The following is a 24,403-nucleotide window of genomic DNA, read 5'->3' as shown; positions in this document are numbered from 1 at the left end:
GGGCTATGCAATTCCAAAAATATGTTTATGTAAAACTCACCCAGTCCTATGAATGGAAAATGAACCCAAACATAGTGATTTTGGTATTATTACATTATGTTTTATGACCCTTTAATGTTCAAATGAAGAAATCCTTAATCTAAACTGTCTCTATATTTTTTGGAAGGCAACAGAAAATCAGAAAATGTACTTTAATCAATTACATTAAACATACATAAATTTAGTATGGCCTAAGATCCACGCTTTCCATGAGATTCCATGCAAGTCAGTAAAGTTTTGACATTGAGGTTATTCAAACAGTAGCAAACACATTTGAACTAGGACACAGATTGAAAAGATTGTAAACGTTTTTATAAAATTTAAATACAAACAATGTAGAATTACTAAGAAATAAACACATCACTCAAAACTCTTAATAGTGAGGATGTAAAGTCTCAGAAATAAGGACAACGTAAACTTACATGTACTTTGAATTTTTTTAACGACCCTCATACTGCAGGCAGGTTTCAACTTTTTAGGGTGTAAAATATAGAAATTTATAATTTACTGATGAAATTCCAGAGCAAATAGCATAAAACTCAGTGGATATGTTCTTTTGTTCATAGGTGGAGCACCTGAAGGACACATTCAAAGATATGAGGATATAAATTATTTTCAGTTTGGATACATAACTTTTCTGCAAAATTCGCACAAAAATTGACTAGATTTCAGGGTGGGTTTCAGAACATTTGATTATATATTTATATATATTAAATGCATTTTTACAAGTGTTTATGTGTGTGTTAAATGATTAAAATGCATCTTTAGACCTCTGTAGCAGCATATGTCTATAAGAGTAAATAATGTGACTAACCCTAATTTCGTGACGCCATCTCGTTTTCCCTGTCAAGTTACCTTAATAGTGCTTAAAAAGTGCTGAAAGAGAAGTACAATTCGTCACCATAGCGTAACTGGGGATTAGTTCTGCTTTATGTTAATGCAGTTAGCCACTTTTTGCATAGAAATGACAGTATATTTTAAATGTTCATGAACACATGTACAAGGTTATTCCCACTTGCCTCTTATAAGATATTTAGTAATATCAGAATGAGTATTCAGTGACCACATTTTATTCATTTCTGGGTAAAAAGTGGCTAACTGCATCGCCATATAATTCAGCAGTTAACCACTTTTTCATGAGAAGATGTGTTTGTTATCAGAGACATCACAAAAAAAAAGTGAACATTACAGAGCATTAACTGTGCAAACATTTGAATTAGACTGATATCTACTAGCCATACATTTGTGAGTTTTCCACTATATTCGCCAAATGATAAATATCTCCTTACTTTGTTATACGTTATGTCTGACCATATATTATATAAATACCATATGGCAGCGTGTGTGACATTGATATTGTCAACCCGAGGGCAGAATGTCACCCGAGGCGAAAGCCGAGTGGTGACATTCTGTTCCGAGGGTTGACAATATCAATGTCACACACGCTGCCATATGGTATTTATTTTATTATACCGAACAAAACTAAACACAAAAAAATAAATATGTTTTTGATTCATTTAATTCAGTAGTTTCATCTTTAGCGCGGTAATCAGTTGTGTACACATTGAACAGCGACGTCATTATCATATGATATTCTGTACAAGGGAGGCAATCATATGGCTAAAAAACTGAAGTAGTTATTTGCCCTTATATGACATTCAAAATATCAGCGCGGTCACATGACCTGACAGTCACTTTCGCTTGGTCACGTGTTAAAAAGATTAAAAATGTTTCTGACAGTCAAAATATCTCCTTTTCGGGTAATGGGATTTTACCATTGTAGACAAAAGTGAGGTATAATAATTATTGTTAATGCATATATATTTCAATGAAAAAATCACTCCCAAATGTACACAAAAGAAAAATGTTAGTTGAATATTTTTACAATCAGTTGGGTTTGTTTTCTGTATGTTCCAACATATCACTTAGTTTAATCTACTGAACGCTGGCCTTGTTGTCAGGGTATTGCTTTCCTTACAAAGCTGTCCACAAATAGAGAGAGTTTACGTGGCCTCTGTGACCGTGTGGTTAGGTAGCTTACATCGAATAACCACAAATCTCTTGGTCCTCTCCATGCTCAAGTGATCATATGAGGAAACCGCCGTGCTTGCTTGTGGAAGGTCTGTGGTTCTGCCTAAGCCAGAAATAATGCCAAAATTGGCACCTGGGGTCTTCTTCGACAACAAAACGTTGAAAAGCACCATATGGCCTGAATTGTGTTAGTTTGCATCGAAGCTCAACAAAACAAAGCATTATTCTCTTTGCCAGTACTGTGAGTGACCTTGTATGATCTAAGACATCCTTGCACAAATGTGTCTGCTGTTGAAACCCGATGCTCGTCTGAAAATTTAACTGCTAGGTGATATGACCATGCATGTCGATAATGAGAACAAGCTATTTCTCTGGAAATGCAGATACATTACTAGTGGCTCCTAAACGGAAAACACTGTTTTATCGTTCACATACACTGATATGACTATACAGAACACGATTTGCACAACTTTCTCGCATTGACAATTTTGGATTGTGTAATGACTGTACCATTAGTTAGGCAACGTTTTGACGAAGGACACTGGTATCTCAGTAACCACTTGTGGGAATAGATTGAAACTTCACACACCTATTCACTGTGAAGAACTGACTTACACTGCACAGGTTCCATAACTCTGTTTTGCTTTTTTTATTTTTTACAAAATTATGCCCCGTCAACGACTTAACTTTATGCAGTTGACAAGGCAGTTGAATAGTCGAGCGCTGCTGTTCTCCGACAGCTCTTGTTTGGACAAGGCATTAGGAGTCCCTGTATGGAAAAGTTCTACTGCATTTTATGGTATCTTTAGATAAAGGGTGTATTTTATGTCCTCATATTTTCAGTGACGGGGGACTTATACCCGCCAACTATACGAAATGAAAAAATGGCATCTTTCTCAAAAGAATCTGTGAACACGGTTCCGGTAAGAACGGATAAACTTTTGGGTGTAGCCCTAGATTTAAGCCTCGTTCAAAACTTGATGCTGAACAATATATGTGATATAGCTTATGACTCGTATCCTGTAGTTAAGGCTATGACTGCAATTTTGTTTTATTTCTAGAAGACATTTCCGATTGTATAGGTTTGTATAAATATAATGTAAGAGATACAAATACGCCCCGTAAGTGAAATAAGCTAGAAATAACAATAAAGGAACTGAATAATATAATGCCATTGTAAATAACCTTATTTTTTTTCCAAACCGGACAAAAATTGTTTCTCACTTATATCAACATACGAATAAAATAATCGTGCCGACAGTTACGTTTTAGTATATCTTATTTTACGCACCCCCTCCCCGCATCCCCGCAAAAATCATCAAAAGAGCTATTAACGCAAAAGTAATCCGCCGGATATACCTCCATGGTTGTCTGTATAGTCCATCCATTTTCTCGACCAGTAAAGGCCACTTCCATTCCAGTTATGTTTTAATGGTCCTAGATTGTAGAAAAGAGCATCTGCAGACAGAGTAACATTACATGCTTCCGAGATTGTGATTAAATTGCTGGATAAAATGAACGTTTAAGTTAAGGCTATTTTCAGATCCCTGCCTACGTAGTATTATATTTTTATCACGTATCTAAGTCGGGTGACCATGATTTTCTCCATATTTCCTTTTAATGTCATATGGATAGACTTTTTAAGATGAGGACACCCTCGCAAGAAGTAAAGGACTGGAAAAAGAATATACAGAAAATAATAGTAATACCACTCAGTACATTCTTACATAATCATATTGTAAAATCCCCACACTTCGTGAAAACTGCTTTACTCTACTCTCTCTCTCTCTCTCTCTCTCTCCCTCCCCACACCCCCACCCGCATTCCATTTCAAAGTAAACAGCATTTAAAAACGTCCTGATTTCTAATTGTTTCAAGTTTCAAGTCGGTTGTCTATACATGTACTATCGACTTTAAATAAAATCTGTATGTGCAGCTTTATCAAATACGAATGGGAAAATAGACAATCTTTCGAGTACTTGAAGATTTTTCTTGAAAAGGTAAGAAAAAAAAAAGAAAACTAAGGCCACCTAATGCCAAAAATTGTGAAAATTTGGTGTACATTATCCCTTTGACGCGTATGTCTGTCTTAAAGTACATCATTCCAACAACAGCATTGAACGTTAGCAAAACTGTTGATAGCTGACCTAGGTACGTGTTATTGTATGTTATTACGACAGACTGACTTCGAAAACCTTGACATTTCTTATAATGTAAAATCCACACTTCGACCACTTGAAAGTCTTCAAAGCTCTTAAGAGCAATACATTTCCAGCGCATACATTTGTTTTGGTTTGTGTTTATTCCAAGGAGATGTTTGTCACATCACATCTAAATTTTAATGATATAAAATTGAAAATTAGACTTGAACTGTGCTTATTTTATAAATTATTTTTAGATCTAGTTTTATATAATTTTTCTCCGTATTTTCTTCGGAATTATGCTTAAAATGTCATTAAATACCGTCTTTATAATAATGTTAGTATTTATTTGTTGCTTATATCACATAAACCGAAAATTACAATAAATTTGTCATTTTTATATAGCAAAACTGTAAACTATGCATTTATGTATATAATTGAGCCGCACCATGAGAAAACCAACATAGTGCATTTGCGACCAGCATGGATCCAGATCAGTCTGCGCAGTCTGGTCAGGATCCATACTGTTCTCTAACGGTTTCTCTAATTGCAATAGGGTTTGAAAGCGAACAGTGTATGGATCCATGCTGGTCGCAAATGTACTATGTTGGTTTTTTCATGGTGCGGCTCAATTATCTTTTTCTTGCTGTCTTGCATTTTCTTGATTCGCACGATCATGACACAGCATCACTCTTGATTATGTTCCATTAATCGATGGCTGGAATTATTTTAAATTACTTATAATAAAAGAAATACTATTAGAATAATATTATATTAGGATCAGTCCTCTTGGAAAATCTGAGAAATAGACTGGCATTTGTCACTATTACATAAAATAAAAGAAAAAATATCAAAGTCTGAATTTTTTTTGGACAAATTGTTCGTTATCAGTCTAGTTTCTAGTCTAGACTTTGTGGTAGAGGGATTATTACGCTCGACTTTGAATCGTGCGATTGTTGTTCTAGCCAAACGAAGGCCGGGTTCCTTGTTTCAGATAATTTTCATCTCACAGAATTTTTTTGCTGTTTATTTGGAAATCTTTTTATTAATGTCAATGCCTCTTTCGAGTATTATAGAAATGACGTGCAAGCCTACTTGTTAGTTAAGATTAACAGACTTCTAAAAGTCTAATGCGTTCAACATTAGCCGCTAATACGAAAACATGTTAGCATGTTAAGAGATAAAAAGTTTTAAAAACATTACTTTCTGCACGAATACCGGATGTGTGCCACAACCACCTCGAAAGCATCATGATCAGGGATGGTAACGATATGGCCAGACAGATTATTCCAGTATGCCACGTACTGGTCTGGAGCTTAAAAGGTGTTCTTGTCTGGACTATATCAGTGAAGCTGGTGGTAGAATTCGGAAAATATTACCAGTCGTCTGATTTTAAAGACGACCCTTTTGCATGGCTGTAACACTGGAAAGAGGGGTGAGGTGAAATATCTTGTGACCTGTCGAATTACCTGGCCTCGATAATCACTTTCTATTTTGTGTTAACCTGTGTAGATGGATCTAAGATGTACCTTCCAACTAATGTAAGGACAGACAAGTGTTTTATATGCAACGGTTTTGTTTTGTTCGTTTCTTTCTGTGAAGTTCCTTTTTATTAAGCCAATATTGTTGCTATATCAACGCCAATATATTTTGAACTAGGGTTTGGACTGGAAGAAGGTATTGTTTTTTTGTTTTTTTTGTTTTTTTTTTTTGTAATTTACAGTACCTGACATATTGAATGGTAAATTCTATATCCCGTTCATTTTCCCACATGTCTCTTCGAAGATTTATGTGTTTTACGGTTTGGTATGATATACAATGTTAACGATATAGGTCGATAGTTTGCCGGGTAACTGGGCAGTATGCAGACAAAAACACTTGTCCAGTTTACTGGATCGGTACCTGAATAGATAGAGTTTTGAAAAAAAATTACAACCGATACGTCATCGATGCCAACCTTTAGCTTCTCAACGACAACTGGTTGAGTGCGGTTTGGTCCTGCTGCTTTGCTCGGTTGATTGATATTCCAAGCACTTCCCGGCACTAACAATAAAAAACAAAATACTTATTAGTGTTTGAATGCTGCTTTGTTTGAGAGGAAGAGGTGATGTTTTGGTGGAAACTAGACTAGCTACTAGTCTGATAATAAGTTTTTTTATATACTAATGTATTTCCTTGTCAGATATCTTTCATTTATAGATAGCTCTTTGTTTATAGATTGCTCCCTGTTGAATATCTGGCTGTATTATCATTCGGCAGCAAGAAAAGGTAACCATGTTATAACTATGATGGGAAGTAATTTAACATAAAATATGAAAAGAGATTATGACTGGCAAATGTAAGGACTGAGACCAGTCTAGGTGGAAACTGATTGAATCTGCATGGTCATTAAATTTATTCAATAGGTCTGCGCTTTTTTCAAAACTCCCAAAAACTCGGTCTTTTAGAGGATACACACTGTGAGAGTCTTATTGTGAGTTTGAATAGTTTCAACAGTAATATAATATCCTTGTAGCATTATCTGTTTGGAGCGCAATTATCAGGGTCTTTATTGCTGGCAATATCAAGGATGTAACATTAACTGCTATTAAATCATTTTACTAAGTAATGAATGTGTGAGTGTATTTTGATTTTGCTTCTGATATGTGTTGTTAACGTTTCAAATTTGTTTTTGATAGAAAATAATTTTCTTTGTTTAGTTTTGATTTAGTTATCCATTTAACGTATATGTTTCTTGATTTGATATTTTTTGGTAATCCGTGGCAGAGCTCTTTTACAGCCAACATTCTAAATAGAAATAAACTTTGAAATGAGATATTAGACTGTGTTAACTTGGATAAGATATAATCAACAGAAAGATGCAAAATACTATGTTTTTATTTGGTCGTAAAGGGTCTGAATTCTGGCCAGCTGACTTATGTCGTTTTGTTGCAGAATGTTTGGTCTTTACAAAGTATATCTAAATAGGCCTTAGCTCATCTATGGTTTATAAAAGAAAATCCTAGGTATAATAATGGTCAAACATGATACAACTGGTTTCTGAGAAGAATTCTACAAAACTACTAAAGGCGATATTATGTGGAAGGATTTTGAAACAGCTGCCATATATATAATTAGCTGTAGAATGTTTCTCAGAAACCAGTTGTATCTCAGACCATTATTATACCTAGGATTTTCTTTTATGAACCATAGATGAGCTAAGGCCTATTTAGATATATTTTGTATCGTTAGAGTTCCAGTACGATTTGGAGACACTGGAGTCCACAAGAATCACCCTATTATCAGCAAGACTCATAGTTGCTTTTCGGCTCAGGGATACTATATATGTCGTATTCATGTAGCTTATAATATGTCTGAGGGAATAAACATGAGTTTACAGTCCTTGATTTCTAATTAAATTCACACTATTTACGGTCTGTTTTGAGTTCGTGTTGTTCTAGGACCAACAGGTTGGATTTTACCGGTGTAAAACCCACAACCTTCCTCTTGAAGTGATTATTTCGAAAGACAGTGTAACACAAGTGAGGTGGAAAGCTCTTGTTGTTATATAATGCTCCTTTTCGCAACAACGACTATGTGCCAACAACAATATCAGGAATTTCACTTTTAACAAGATTTAGAAACTCAAGCTTTTTGTTGATGACTGATTAGCAGTTGATATAAAGCTATAGAATTTATAATTTTATTGATACATGTTACATTTTAGGACCTGGCCCCGTGTTCACAAAACATTTTCAGTCTCAGCTGAGTTTGATAATGAAACTTGATTTGTCATTTATATCTAAATAACATGTCCAAAACTAAATTTTAAGTTAATAGCTATTTTCAAGTGACTATTCAGTATTGATGGTCACTCTCAATTTGAATTTAACCTTCAAGTTTTAGTAAAATTGATATTAAAATTTCAAACTCAAACTCGGCTGAGACCAAAAAATATTTTGTGAACACGGGGCCAGGTTTTGATTTCTAAGATGGTACATTATCCTCTGGGATGATACTAAAACTGTGGATACTAGAAATGTGTGTCTGATACATGTTTTCACATGATTTTACCGCTCCAACACCGCTCTAACAACTGTGCAAACGTGGTCCCTATTTAGCAGTTGATAAGATAAAAAATTACTGGTATTATTATGAGACATTTAAAATCAGGCATTCTTTGATATAGGGACGTTCTTGGCAAAGGGGCTTATATGCTCAACTTCTAATCTTGCGGCTATGTTTTGACTCCACCGTAGGCCAGTTCAGTTTTTTCGAACATCTTTCATCTCAAAGACTTTTTTCGGTAAAGAATACTGTTGTTGTGCATTCGTTGTTTACTTACACTTACCTGTATGTGCAAAAGGATTCGGCCGCAGTTGATAGTATAACTATTGTCTAACAATATGCTAGTGTAGATACTTTGTTGAATTTGGCCTAAATAGAACAACGTCAGATTTTTTAGGTACTGCTTTGTTCTATGCAATAATGATTTCATCTTGCGTTTGCTGAAAGCAATAATCAACATCCTGCCAATCACAGGTAAAAATAGAAGAACATTTAATTTATAGAGCGGCAATTCATAGAATTATAAAGTACCGATAAGAGGTAACAAACTGCATCCCTTTCTTTATTCTCTGTCAAAAAGAATAAGCTTTATAAAAATCATGGTTGTCGCATAATCTCATCCATTTTTGTTAATTGATTCACCTTTACTTTCTACTTACTTCAGAACAGTGTAGCTCGTGATATTTTCAGGGGATTTAGTTCGATGTACTGAAGCCAACGTTTTGCACGTCCATCAACATTCACGTTCTGTATTTGCCTTGATAGGCAGTCAAACGAGAGTGATAACATTTAATGTAGACCAAATATTTAGCGATAGCAACACGTGTGAAAAGCAATCCAAACATTGTTATAACGCATTGATTTCATTTTCTACTTTAAAAACACTATAATTCAACACACATTGTATGTCATATCTTAGTCTATGTGTACATATTTCATGAAAAATAACTATATGTTAGATAATACTGGCAGTAATATTATGTACCACATATAGACAATTTGCATCGAACCAACTTCCTTACATCCACATTTGAAGAAAAGATTTATCTGGTTTCTTACAGCATAATGCATCATTTAGGTATTTACTAATTCCTTACGTTGTTTTCTTCTTACTTAATTTTTTGTTTTATTACATCATTCTGTTAAATAGGTTGAGATTTGGCCACGAGATACATGGTATAAAGTTAGTGCGAATATGGAAACGCTTTAGACAAGTCAATGAAAAGTGGTATTCAGACTCAACAACGTTAAAATTACAATTTCTACATATTCTATTTGTTCTGTCAATTCCGATATATCTTACATGCACGTGACAATAGTGTGAAACATGTATAGAGTTTTCTGCGATTTTCATTTTAATTAATGTCAAAATGATTTTTATATTTTGATAACATAATAATCAAGTTCAGATACGCTCCTATCTTGTTCAAAATGGTTTCTCACACTAAAAACAAATATTTTCGTTAAAACTATTCCGTAGGAAACCTATGCATAACCAAGGCTCTCTAAAAGCGATTTTTCTTACTTAATGATTTCTTGAAATCAGTTATAAGATATTCAAAAATAGTCTTTTTTTTCATATACCAAAAATTCATTTCGTGGTATAATCAATAGAATTTAGATATTTCAATCATTTTAACGATATTCTAAAATCGATTTGGTGATATCACAAATCGATTTATTTTATGATATCCGAAACTACAAAATGTATATTGAATTATGATTTGAGATATTTAAAAAAATATTTAAGGACATTATAAGGTAGAATTAAAGCTATCATTAAATTAAATAATGGACATCATGAAATAGAACTGATTTTAACATATCAAGTAATCAAATTATAGATATTTATAAATCCATCTCTGACATTTTTAAATGCATTGAATGAAAGCACAAAAATATCTAATGATATCATAAGATGCATTTGTGACATCCAAAACCGGATTAATGATATCACAGAACGAGTTTTTGATATTCATATAATAAATGAATTTAGGAAAATAAAAGGCAACAGAATGTCACATTGCAAATGTCAAATCAAATCAAATCAAATGTTAGACAATGACCCTAGAATCGTTTGGCATTTAAACCGATTTACTTGTATGTTCTTATTGTTCTGTCAATTATAAGCATGAAAACATGAAGGCTAATTACTGTCTCATGATCTCATCAACTCATACTTTGATTTATTACTCTCTCTACTGAGTTTATATCATAGTCAGATGAGCCAATCTACGCTTAACTTATAACGTTTAGTCTACCACCCGCTTTCTACTTAACAGAATGCATATTAATAATCGCGAGGTCTCCATCTTTATGTAAAATCTTCTTCAGTTTATACAATAGTTAATTGTTACATTTCATATACCAGTTGACCTTATTTCAGGAAAAAAGTACACGCAGTGCATTAAAACGCACACTTCTGATTATATATAAATCAGATATTCATTTCAAATTTTCAACACATAATAATAATAAACCTTTCTTTCAAAATACTTAAATTGTTTAGATTTTTTTATTTGGAAAAAGTCATATCATCCTATGATTTGAAATTCCATTTGACGAATGCGCATACAACACTTTTGTGTATTCCAACATTTAAATTAGCTCCAGACTACAGTCTAAATCACAAAAGAAATTCCCACGTTTCAATTTCATTTATTTATGTAAAATGTGTTGTTGTTTTTTTTTTATCCAAAAGTTCATTTTGAGATTACCCGCCGTTACATAACCCAAAACAATCAATCAAACAAAACCATTGAGATTTGGAAAGAAAACTAAAACATCAAAACAAATCACTTGTCTTATTGTCTTAATATTTCTTACAAACGAGGTATTTTAAAGTCAGAAAATGCTATTTTTTATAATAATTACATTATACACATTGAAGAAAATCCAATGTATTCTCAATGTAAAGAATGAAAATTAGTGATTTTACAGGTGATGATAAGATGTCCATTTAGCTAACACTAGTTTAAAAATCTGAACTTTTTTATATTTTTTTCTTAAATGTTTAAGTCGATTTTGTTCCGCTGTTTAAATGTTTTCTCGTATAAAGGCTTAGTATAACACGTTCGATTTTTCATGTCACGACAGTCTTGGACACAGTCCCCATGTATATATACGTGCTTGACAAAAACGAAATCTATGTTTGAATATCTATATTTATTTACCTTTTTCAAAGTAAGAAGGATATATTTCTATTGCCACGCAAGGTTCCAACTAACATCAGCTTTTTTCTTTGCTGTGCATCAGTTCTATCACCTATCCTGTTTATATTTTCAGCTGAATTACGGCGGATGAATGATAAATCTTGCTTCGTTGTTATTTTGCACACTGAGTTTAGTTCTTTCCCAAGAAGCCAGCAAATTCGATTCAGTAATCTTTTGCCATTACAAAACAAAACACAAACATACATAGGACTCATTGCAATTTTAATAATTCTTAACACGAAATTATTTTTTTCTATAATTAATTTAGGAAATCTATCAAGGCCAAAGTACGTACCTAACTCATTTGCAGTTTATTTCAACGATAACCGAAATCGGAACTCACTAAACAGTACACATGCTTTATTTTACATAAATATGAACCAACTTTAAAAATATTGTTCCTGTGACTTTGAAATGTTGCATTTCTTTTTTTTTTCTCTTTTAAACAATAGCGGTGTCATGCATAATGCAAGAAAAAAAGAGCGATCGGTCACACTAGTTAAGGTATTGTACCCTAAGTATCGTAACTTCTAATTTACTCATAACAAGGAAGAAAACAAATATGAAAAGTTCAAGTTCAAATTTTATTGCAATTTTCGGCAAATCCTTGCCTTTAGCAATACATACAAAACATAATATATACAACACTTGAAATTTGACATTCATACATATCACATATATATAACGCAAAAAAACAACAACAACAGTGTAAATGTAATATTACGATTCTAAAATTGTTCCTATAACACCAGATCTTAATGCAAATGCTTTATCTATAAATCTACATAATTTCAATATTTTACCTTTATTTTTCATTGACATTATATGGCAGAACTTATTCAGTGTTGGAAAACTTTCTTAGCTCTGAATATAAAGGACAACATAATAAAAAGTGGTATTCCGATTCAACGTTCTTTTGCTTACACATTTTACAAAGTCTTTCATTTCTGCTCGTTCCTGTGTATCTTCCTGTTTCGATTTCTAAAGTATGAGAACACAATCTAAAGCAAGACATCTGTTTACGTAAGTTGTCATTCTTAACAATATTGAGATATTCCTCGAAACAAAATTGTGTTTTAAATTTCTTGTAATAATCAAGTTTTGGCATATTTTCAATACAGTCGTGCCACTCTTGTAAAAATTGGTCTCTTAGTCGTTGTTTAAATAACTTTTCATAATTGATATTGACAACAAAACTATCTAAAATATATGGAAAACCCATATTCCTTTTAACTGTATGAATACATTTGGCCCAACATTTATCATTACCATTGATGCGTTGGTCTAAATATATATCATAAACTGGTGACTGCAGATTCATAACAATTTTATTCCAAAACTTTAATGCTCTTTTCTTGCACAAAACCGACAACGGAAATCTCCCTACTTCTCCATAAACTGCAAAATTGGGGGTTTGTTTTTTAACACCTTATACATATTTATAGAATCTAATCTGAAGTTTATCAATGTCCTTAAGTTTATATATACCCCAAACGTCAGATCCATACAGCAGGATTGGAGCAATCATCGTATCAAAAAGGTATAACTTTGTTTTAATATCAAGTTTAACTCTATCAAATAATGCTAAAAGATTGTGATAGGCCCTGAGACCTTGATCTGAGAGAGATTTAGCTGCTTCAACGAAGCTACCTGTATAAGAAAATTTCACACCTAGATAAGTAAAATCATCAACATTTTCTATTACTTGTCCATTTATAGTTATGTTAAAATTATGGGCTGATTTACGTTTCTCAAAAACACACACTTTAGTCTTATCAACATTTATCTTGAGACCATATTTTGATGAATATTCATAAATATTATCTACTTGCGCCTGCAAACTTACAGGGTCAGTCGTAAACAGAACGATATCGTCAGCAAAAAGTAACAAATATTTGGATAATAACTCCAGGTCAGTATTTGACATTTTGTTAAGATCATAACATTGTTCAATATCATTTAAAAATAGGATAAAAAGCAAGGGAGATAATGGCTCTCCCTGTTTCAAACCAAGAGTTACCTCAAAAAAGTCTTATAAATTCATATTTGCATTAAGTTTAACACAAGACAATACAGATGAATAAATAGATTATAGTACTTATTTTACAGCTGACACCATTTTCAATCAGTTTAATCCATAAAGCATCTCTTATGACTGTATCAAATGCCTTTTCATAGTCAATGAAAATGCAGTAAAGTTTAGATTTGTTAGCTTAAACCTTTTGAATAAGAGAATGAAGAATGTAAATAGCGTCAGCTGTAGATCTTGAGTCTCTAAATCCAAACTGTACATCATTAAAAACTCTCTCTGACTCACACCATCTATTAATAATATTACGAAGTATTAAGGAAAATATTTTGGCCATATTATTTACCAGCGTAATGCCCCTGTAATTAGAAGGATTTTCGGTGTCGCCTTTCTTATGTATAGGTACAATAATCCCTTTACGCCATGCTTCGGGGTAATTGCCTGTTTCATAAATTTTATTGAAAATAGTACAAAAATAAGGACTTATAAACTTATTAGCGTCAATAAAAAAGTCAGCAACAATATTTTGAAAATCTGCGCTTTTATTTCTATTCATTGAGGAAATTGTTTTGGAAATCTCTTCTATAGTGATTGGACAGTCTAACTGTTCAATATGTAACGGTACATCACGTGACTGAGTAAAATCATCTGCATTAAAGTTACTGTGTTGCATGTTTGAGATATTTGAAAAATGATTAACAAAACTTCCTATGTCTAAATTATTATTAACAGACGTGCTCTTTTTAAACTTGTTAATATACTTCCAGAACTTACGAGGAGAATTTTTACACATTTACGAGAGATTAGATTTTTCCCTGTAATAAAATAAGGTTTTCGCCCGTCTTTTAACCTTTACATATTCCGTTCTACTTAACAAAAAAGATAGCTTATTAACATCACTCTTATTATTAAGAAATAATCTTTTTTTAGTAAAAAACTCTGCTTTGGCATTTCTACAATCATCATTAAACCATGGCACTTTCCTCACATTTTTGTAGGGTTTCGGCGAAAACGTTCTCCCAAAACACTTAAAGGAGATATCAAAAATTTCGTTCGTAAGAGAATTTATACAACTATCCACATCCGTTTCGCCTGACACAAGTTTTCTAGACAAATCCTCAAATAAGGGCTTTTTCACCTCCAAGAGGTTTGAAAATGAATCAGTATCTTCGGAATTCCATATTGTTTTTTGTTTTGAAGTTCTATCACAGTTAATATTAGTATTGCATTTGTAACACATTGAGAATGATAAAGGACAGTGATCCGAAAACTCGGTCATGTCCATAACACAAAAATCGTTTAACGAGGAGAGGTTACCGGAATGCGTAATAAGATAATCTACAGTACTTTGTATGGATCTATTTCTATATTTGGAATGAAAAGTGTAATCTCCCGGTTCTAAACGTCCATTTACAATATGTATGCTATTCTCTTTACAAATCGCCAATAATTTGTTTCCAAAAGAGTTCACGTGTTTGTCAGTATTATTTCGGAATGTCAAGATTTGTTCTTCTTCTGGAGGAAGCGCTACAAACCGGTCCAAGTTTACATTTTCCAAATTTTCCACCGTCCTTGAATTAAAGTCTCCCGTGCAATACACATATCCAAGGTCACTGTATTTACGGATATCATCGTTTAACTGATTAAAGAAGTCGAATTCAAATAGGTTAGAATTAACGTTTTTATACAGATACGAGTCTTCCGGGGGAATGTAACATGTACTGATATATATATCCTTATCACTACCAAAATGCTCCTTTTTAAGTTTTATCCAAATTATTCCATTATTATTAATATTGACTATATCTAATTTGTTAACAAATTTTTCCTTATAATAGATTACAATACCACCGCTATTCCGTTTCGCTTTTGATTTACTATTCGGCCTTGGGCAATTTACATGTTCAAAACCATTAATTTTTATATTTGAGAATTTTGAAGTCCACGATTCCGTCAAAAGCACTAAATCGTACCTAGAAATGAAATTTAGAAATTCATTATCATTGAGTTTCGAGTTCAGACCTTGTACATTCCAAGAGAGTATATTAAGATATTCCCATGAAGATTCCTATCGCGTATTGCCGGGCGCTGCTGTTTCCATAGGAGAAGGGCTACCAGTAGCTTGGGCACCAGGTATTCTTGAGATATTCTCGATCTCAGCTATGGGTAAAGAGTCTACTGTGTACATCTTGCTACCAACATAAAGCTTGTCGCTATGGAGACTAGCGCGAAGACCTCCTTTGCGCGCTTTCTTAAGTGCCGGATACAATAGTTTGCGGCGCTGTTGTATGGGTACCGGATATTGGTCACTGTCAATGAAAGACCTGCCAGCATGCAATTGCTTTGTTTTGCAAATTGTACGTTAACGTTCAATTCAGCCATCTTGATTAAGTCAGCCATTTTGACATCCAAGCCTCTTTATATCCGTTAGAATTCATGGGCCTTTACAAAACAATGTATTTGTTTTCTTGAGAATAGAAATTTCCAGATTATTGCTAACCAAATTTATTTTAGCTATATTTCATTGGAAGATACCGAATGGTTGACAATATTACTAGAAATGGCATTTGTTTTTTCTATAAATAAATAGATTCTTGTTCTCGTCATAAGCTGAAAACTTTTGATTTTAAGATTGTGAGTTTAACGATGATAATAATTTAATCAAGAATTCAATCATTTACTTAGCTTCACAGATTTGAAGTTTTCAAGTTTCTTAACAATTTTAAGAATGTCATGTGTTGTAATAGAAATTAATATGTTATACTTTAACGTTTACCCAGGTCATTATGATATCTAGCATTCCATCTTTCATGTACATTCGTATATTTCAGTTTATACATGAAATACCTTAACCGGTCACACAGGTATACGCGTGACATATAGCTGACCCGATCAAATGGGCATTGGTCAAACATATATTTAGAAAGAAGCTAATAATAACTATGTCCTCATGTCTAGACAGTCAAAGGTCACATAGTTGTTATAAAACCCAAAGCCCACGGTACTGTGGCGCGCACTGTTAGATAGATACTTGTAGAGTATACACATTATTTTCCAGCCACCAATTCTGCGTCAGGGTGTGCTGTATTGAAAGACATTTTGGGATTATATTACTATTAACTGTTTTATCTATTTTGACTTGTATATACGTTAATACAGAGAGAGGCTCGCGTGTGATTATATCTGCACATTTTAGTTAACAATTAATACATTATATAAAACTGACAGTGTGTTTGTTTATTTTCCATCTCTTCTCGTTTCACATACATATGAGCTCTTGATTACCCACCAAAGACACAACGCGAAGGAACAATATTCTATACGATCACATAACACCAGCCGTAGGGTAACAAGACTCGTTTTGGTGCCGTGACCAGGATTACGTAATCATTACAAGAACTGTGATGGACACAAAATTACGTAATTAACAAACAGTTTCATTAGTGTCAGTGATTCGGGAGGAATATTGGACTAATTACAGACCATCTTCACGTAAGTTAGATTTTTATTGCTTGAATTTCTAGAATGGCGCAAGCTAACCAACAAGCACCGTTACAACAGGGTCTAAACGGGATAGAAAATGAAATGCAAACTCTTAATATGATGGGGGCACGGGGAATAGATAGCATCATATCACCTTATGAGGGTGATCCTTCTAAATTCAGGCAGTGGATGAAGGAAATGGACAAGTATGCCATACTTGTCTCCGCAAATCAAGTAAGAAGAAAAATGATTGCTTACCAAAGCAGTAAGGGTGCTGTTTCAGATTTTATTCAAAGGTATCTAGAAACAAACCCTACACATACTTGGGATCAATTAAGAACTGAACTCAGAACTAGATTCAGTGAAATCACTGACCCTCAACACGCATTACGCCTGTTGCGTGATGTGCGGCAAGGCAAACATGAAAATGTTACGGTCTATGCCGAATCCTTATTAGCCCTGGCAAAAGAGGCTTTCACAGGTCAGCCAGGTGGTTTAGCAGCGGTAGAAACGCAGCTAATAGGTTTCTTCATTGATGGCCTCGCCCATGACTATCTAAAATTCAAGGTCATGCGCGAAAACCCCCAAACGTTACAGGCAGCCGTTCAGTCGGCAAATCAAGAACAAAATTTAAGGAAGAGGTTCTCACTCAGATCTGGGAGAGATTATGGTCACTTTGATAGGCAACCCTCACAAACAGCTCAAAGGCATGAGGAGCCTATGGAAATAGATCATGTACGCCTCACCCGTAGATGTCAGCTATGCAACCGAAAAGGTCACACGGCGAGATATTGTCGTGTACAAAGAGCCCCACCTAATACTGTTAATGCAGTACAATACAGGCAAAGATTAAACAGCAATATAGACATTGAGTGCTGGCACTGTGGTCAGAAAGGACATATTCGTATAAAGTGCCCTCAGTTACAAAATACAAATAGACACGCACGACAAAACACACAGCAGCCAAAATACTCACAAACTACACAACAAGCAACCTCACATTTAAACTAACACGCTCCTCACGCTTTGAAGCCGGCTTGGGGAGCTCTAAACAACATAAGCAACATAATTCAAAAATTACATATCAAGTTAATATAGCAGGCAATCCAAATTCATGTTTAGTTAAGATAGGCAAAAATAAATACAGAGCTCTAGTAGATAGCGGAAGTGAGGTAACACTTATTCATAAACGAGTTTACGACTCGCTACCTTTTGAAACAAAATTATCTAAAAAGATCAATATTAATTTGCAGTCAGTCAATGGAGGTCAATTAAAAGTTTTAGGTCAAGTTAATATTCCATTTTACATTGGCGGAACAAAATTAAATCACAATTTCTATGTAGTATCTGATATGACCAAAAATGTTATTTTAGGAAAAGATTGGATGTTTAAATTTGGCGTCCGTATTTACTGCGACTTACACCGTCTCCGTATAGGTAAAACTTATGTGCCTTTAGAATCTGACATACATATTCATTCGATTGCTAGGTTGCACAAAAAGGTTATATTAAAGCCACAAACTGCATACCAATGTATAGGTAAACTTAAGAAAGATCCTAATTTTCCCCCGGCAACATACGAAATTTCACCAGTAACAGAAGGTTTCATAAGCACTGAACCGGGACTTTTGGTAACTACCTGTGTGGTTAATGTCCGTAAAGATAGGAAATTCCCGCTTGTAATTGTAAACAGCACAAACAAGACGATTTGCCTGAAGAAAAATTGTATTGTCGCAAAAGCTGAGAAAGTTAATGAGGTGGATATAATTACATTTGAAAATCAGCAAAATCAATCTTGTGAACCTGACAAAACAAAGTTTATGTCTGAATTCGCTCCGGGCGATATCAACTGTCCAGGTAAATATGCAAAATTGATTGAACCGTTGATAAAACAAAACACTGATTTATTCGCAAAGAGCGATATGGATTTAGGCCAGACTGATTCGGTTACGATGAAAATAGACACTGGTGATGCTAGCCCTATAAAAGCGAAGTCATACTTTACTCCTTTGAAAAATAGACCCATTATTGAAAAAGCAGTTAAGGATATGTTGAAGGCAGGTATTATTGAACGCTCTCGTTCACCTTGGTCTTCAGGAGTCGTTCTAGTCAATAAGAAAGATAATACTAAGCGATTCTGCGTGGACTACCGCCCCTTGAATTTTGTCTCCAAGAGAAACTCGTGGCCCCTCCCTAGAATAGATGAAATGCTAGCACGACTCGGGAACGGAAAATTCTTTACGACACTGGACTTGAAAAGTGGTTACTGGCAGGTCATGATGGATCCTAAGGATAAAGAAAAGACAGCATTTCAAACGCCCTTAGGTCTATTTGCCTTCCGTAAAATGCCCTTCGGCCTTTGTAATGCCCCCGGGGTGTTCCAAGAGCTTATGTCAATTGTTCTGCAAGACTGCGAAACATTCGCAATGGCCTATTTAGACGACATAATTATTGTGTCTCCTACACTTGAATCTCATTTAGAACACATAAGCACTGTATTTAATCGCTTAAGGCAGCACAACCTTAAACTTAAGCTAAGCAAGTGCAGCTTTATGCAACCAGAAACAAACTATTTAGGCTTTGTTGTCAGTGAAAAGGGTATAAAACCTGATCCTGAAAAAGTAAAAGTAATACGCAACTTGCCCACACCGGCTTGTGTGCGTGAAGTGAGATCATTCATCGGGATGATAGGTTACTACAGAAGAATGATCCCTGCATTTTCACGCATGGCTGAACCCCTAATTGCACTCACACGCAAATACGCCAGATTTAATTGGACTCCAGAATGTCAACAAAGTTTTCAAGCACTTAAAAATGACCTTACCGCTATTCCACATCTTGCTTACCCTGATGTTACGAAAGGTTACGTAATATATACCGATGCGTCGAATACCAGTATCGGGGCAGTCTTGGTGCAAACTTGTGACCCAGAAGACAGCATTCTGCCAAATGTGCCTTGCGAAAGGCCAATACACTTTTTGTCTCACAAATTAAGCCGCTCTCAGCAGCGATACTCCACGATAGAGAAGGAGGCCCTGGCATTGAAAATTGGGCTTGAATCTTTTGATGGGTACATTAGAAACGCTCCAGTGATTTGCCGGACAGACCATAAACCACTAGTCCATCTACTTAGCTCACCAATGACCAATAAGAAAGTTCAAATGTGGGCGTTAGCTATTTCAGGCTATGATGTGAAAATTGAATACATCAGTGGGCGTGAAAACACATGTGCTGACATGCTATCCCGCATGCCACACCCTCCTCTCAGTCCTGAGGAAGAGGCGGCAATTGACCGCTATGTTCACATTAACGATAATACATTCCAGGTCAATGTTATTAACACCAACTTGATCAATCCAAAGGAATTTGTAAGTTATGTCCCAAATCAGCCCGAGGATGTTGCAAAACCAATTTTAGACCAAACAGACATAGACATGTCGAAAGAGCAATTAAAGGACGAATCGTTCAATCAGATAAGAAAGCAGTTACGAGTTCATGACCCAGCCAAAGCTATGAACAAGTACGTAGTTTTGGATGATATCTTATATTATATCTCTGACCCAGACGGTGAACCCGTCCTCAGGCTATGTGTCCCATCCCACCTGCGAACCGCAGTACTTAAACAATATCATGAGCTAGGTCATCAGGTGCGGACAAGTGTTACGACGCTATCAAGCGGAAATATTTCTGGTCCAACTTGTACAAACATGTACTTGAATATGTTTCAAAGTGTGTAGTCTGTCAAATGAGATCGCAAAGCACACGAAAACCTCCGCTACAGGACACAGAAATACCTAACTACCCCTTTTCTAAAGTCAGTGTAGATATAACCGGCCCACTACCTCAGACGTTGGCTGGAAACAAATATATACTAGCCTTTGTTGATTGGCTTACAGGCTATGCCGAAGTGTTCCCAATTAAGAATAAGACTGCAGAAACAGTCGCCCAAATAATTATTGAGGAGATTTTCCCTCGATACGGGACAATGAAAACACTTCTTAGCGATAACGGAGGAGAATTTGTAAATGAGGTAATGGATTACGTAACTAAGGAATTAAACATACCAAAAATTGAAACAAGTTTTTATTCTCCAAATGCTAATGGTAAGGTTGAAAGATTCAACAGGAGTCTAAAAGATATTCTGTCTAAAACAACAGAACCACAAAACTGGGATGTAGGTCTGCAAGCTGCTGTAGCAAGCTATCGCTTCAGCCCTTGTGAAACTACAGGTTTTTCCCCGTTCTTTCTTATGTATGGTCGTGACCCTCAGTTACCTCTTGACAACTTGCTCCGCCCGCGCAGGCGATACATGGGTGAACAAGAACATAAAATTGCCCTTGAGCAACAACACAAAGCATTCAGAGTTACTTATCAAAACATGAAAAAGGCTAAACGGAAGCAGGCAGAATATGCAAACCGTAATGCCACAGAGGTTACCTTAGATGTAGGCCAGGCAGTATTTCTAAAGAATAATGCCAGGAAAAGCAAACTTGATCATAGGTACACACCATATTATCGCATTGTTGAGAAAAAGACCCCGCTCACTTTTGTATTAAGGCATATACTGGATGGTACCACCGTCCATGCTCATGCTCGAAACATAAAAGCGGCCAATATAGATGAATGGGAAGCACCCAAGGTCAATATTGATAAAAGGACTAGGAAATCAACGTACGCAGTACCCCCCTCAGACTCTGAATCCAACTCAGATAGTGACAATTCTAGGTCAGATTCACAAACCGTCCCCAAAAAGGTGACAAATAGGTTACGTCGCGAAAGAACTGATTCGTCTGCTAGCTCTGATAGTGACCCACCACTAGCAGAAATTCAAAGAAAATTACGTAGAAAAAGACTACGGGAACAGTTATCGTCCTCTGATAGCACTGATAGTGAATCCGAGCTAACTAAGCTTAAGAAACAAGTGCAATCTAAACGCAATACATCAATAACTAATGTCCCGACCGATACACCATACTCTTCAGAAAATGAAAACTCTACAAGCGAATCTCCCATGGAAGTTAACATGTTAAATGATCCGGAAATTAAACCTTCACTGTCGCAGTGTAAAACTACTGCTGAAATAAGACAGATAAAATCGCCTGGAGGTGATATTCAGACAGCTTGTTCAGATTTCACGAACCAGTCACCCGATGTAAATGACAAAAATGCTCAGTTTAAGAACCTACTTAACGCTCTAGCAAAAATGTTGTAGGAAGGCTTCAGATGTAATTTTGTATATATATAAAAATATTATGTTTATGATTTTATTTTCCATTTGACTCACAGGTCAAAGTAAGACAATGGCGTTTATATACATAAGAGTATATAGCCACACTTATTGTAATTTTAGTAGTCAATTTCGACTGCAATGTATAAACTTTATACAGTATTGTAATGACATTATTTACATGAATATACTGCCTTAGGCGAGTTAACTTGCGAAGACGGCCGCGGATTGTCATTGATATCTTGACTCAAAATCAACATAGACCAGTTTATGTTAAATTCACTGTATAATGATATCCTTGTGAAACCAATAGCTGACAACACAATTCGTTTGTCGTTTCAGGTCATCATTATGATTATTCAGATATATATTGCACTTTTGCTTGCCATATTTCCCGAAGCCAATACTATCACGTTAAGAGATAACGTGGTGTTTATGAAAAGTAATCAGGTTACTTTCACCCGTAGTGCATGGAAATTAGCACTCACTCTGGACTTAGATCCCTATGACCAATTTATCACTAACATTTCTGAAGATGCTGATAAGATCGAAAGAACTATTAGGCAAACCATATTAAAATATGACGCTATTAAGACAAATCCGAACTTCGTGCTTACACTAAAAAGTTTAGAACAGGAACTGAGTCGACTTAAGTACACTTATTTAAAATTGCGCTCTAAATTCAATAACAACAAATTCATTAGGAATAAGCGATCATTGCTTCCATTTATTGGCTCATTATTTCACGGATTATTTGGCGTGAGTACGGATGATCAAATAAATGCTGTTAGGCGAAATGTTGCAAAACTGGCAGGAACTCAAGAAACAATTCTGCATGTACTCGATGAAAGTTTAACAGTACTCAATGTTACGAAACAAGGTGTGTCTGAAAATCGTGAAACAATTAATCAAATCCTTACATCCATGGAACAGTTACACACAGATTTGTCTAATTTCGAAGAAAATATTCACAAAGAATTAGTTAAATTCACAGAATTTGTACAAACATACCTTCAACTATCAAACCTGATTCAAAACTTCAAGGAACTAATTTCACGTGGCCTTAGCTTGTATGAACACCTTGAAATACAGTTAGATGCCGTTGCACTGTCTCATCTCGCACCAGCAATTATTGAGCCAGTTTCTCTCGCATCAATACTATCTGAAATTCGATCTAATTTACCGCCAATGTTACAACTACCGTATGATGAAAACACTCAACTGTGGTCTTATTACCAAAATATGCTCTGTACTGGAATGTTAGTGGCCAACAAAATAATTATTATTTTGCATGTCCCTGTACTTGAACAGTATGAGCGGTTTAACATATATAAAGTGATAAACATGCCCATCGCAATACAAAGTAACAGCTCTCGAACACCAAACACACAAACACTACTTGCAAAATACCAACTTGAGGGCACAGGAATTGCATTTAATACAGATATGACACGATATGCCGTTCTGACTGACAGTGAACTGGCCAGCTGCTCAAATAAGGCCCTAGGTTATTGCGAGTAAAGTCCGCCCTGTACTCCATACAAATGTCAAAACAATGTATGGTTCATTTATATTTACAAAATCGTAAGGAGATAAATACTTATTGCAACAGGATAGTCATGCCAAATGTTCGCCTACCGCTTGCGACGCAAATAACCCCAGGTATTTGGTTATTTATCACTGACCATGCAGTAAGGTTATCTCTCACTTGTCAAGATGTTAGAGGTGTAACTTCGAGTCCATTGATTCTATCACCGCCTGCGGGCATCACTAAGTTACAACGAGGTTGTATAGCGAAAGGTGATTACCTTACTTTAACGGCTCACTCTAGCTTTGACCTTCACCGACAAATAACAGACGAAACAGTTCGTCTTATAACCTCAAGTTTTAATATCAGTACAGAGATCCTGTGGGGTGATTTTGTAACAAAATTACCAAACTTTACAAAACAGGAACTACCTGAACACCTTAAGAGTCTACCAGAGATTCCAATGCCATCTTTAATAAATGAATTAGCAAATTTAAGGGAGGTCGAAATGCCTGAAGAGGGAGGATTACCTTTCTGGGTTTATGTTGCAATAATCTTAGTAGTACTTTTAATTTTGGGGATCATTATGTTCACATGTTGCAAATTTGTTAACCTTAAGGTACTTAAGGGTTGGCTTCGCCGAAATTCTGGAAGTAAAGGCAATAA

The 24,403-nt window shown here is 35.0% G+C and overlaps 1 protein-coding gene across 1 annotated transcript; it reads left to right on the top strand.

Annotated features, from left to right (window-relative positions):
* Window positions 1–16,261: 16,261 nt before the first annotated feature.
* LOC123555201 (uncharacterized) lies at window positions 16,262–23,730 on the top strand. The gene is made up of 2 exons (XM_053544547.1): window positions 16,262–16,991; window positions 22,552–23,730. Exon 2 carries the CDS (start codon window positions 22,561–22,563, stop codon window positions 23,728–23,730), a length of 1,170 nt encoding a protein of 389 aa, XP_053400522.1. The 5' UTR covers window positions 16,262–16,991; window positions 22,552–22,560.
* The last annotated feature ends 673 nt before the right edge of the window (window positions 23,731–24,403 follow it).

The sequence above is a fragment of the Mercenaria mercenaria genome, chromosome 5, assembly GCF_021730395.1.
Source record: "Mercenaria mercenaria strain notata chromosome 5, MADL_Memer_1, whole genome shotgun sequence".
NCBI classification, from domain to species: domain Eukaryota; kingdom Metazoa; phylum Mollusca; class Bivalvia; order Venerida; family Veneridae; genus Mercenaria; species Mercenaria mercenaria.
Note: the sequence above shows the minus strand (reverse complement) of the source record. Positions and strands in the feature narration are given on the sequence as shown.

Coding starts and splice junctions, on each gene's coding strand:
- LOC123555201 (XM_053544547.1), top strand. CDS start 22,561: ATGATTATTCAGATATATATTGCACTTTTGCTTGCCATATTTCCCGAA.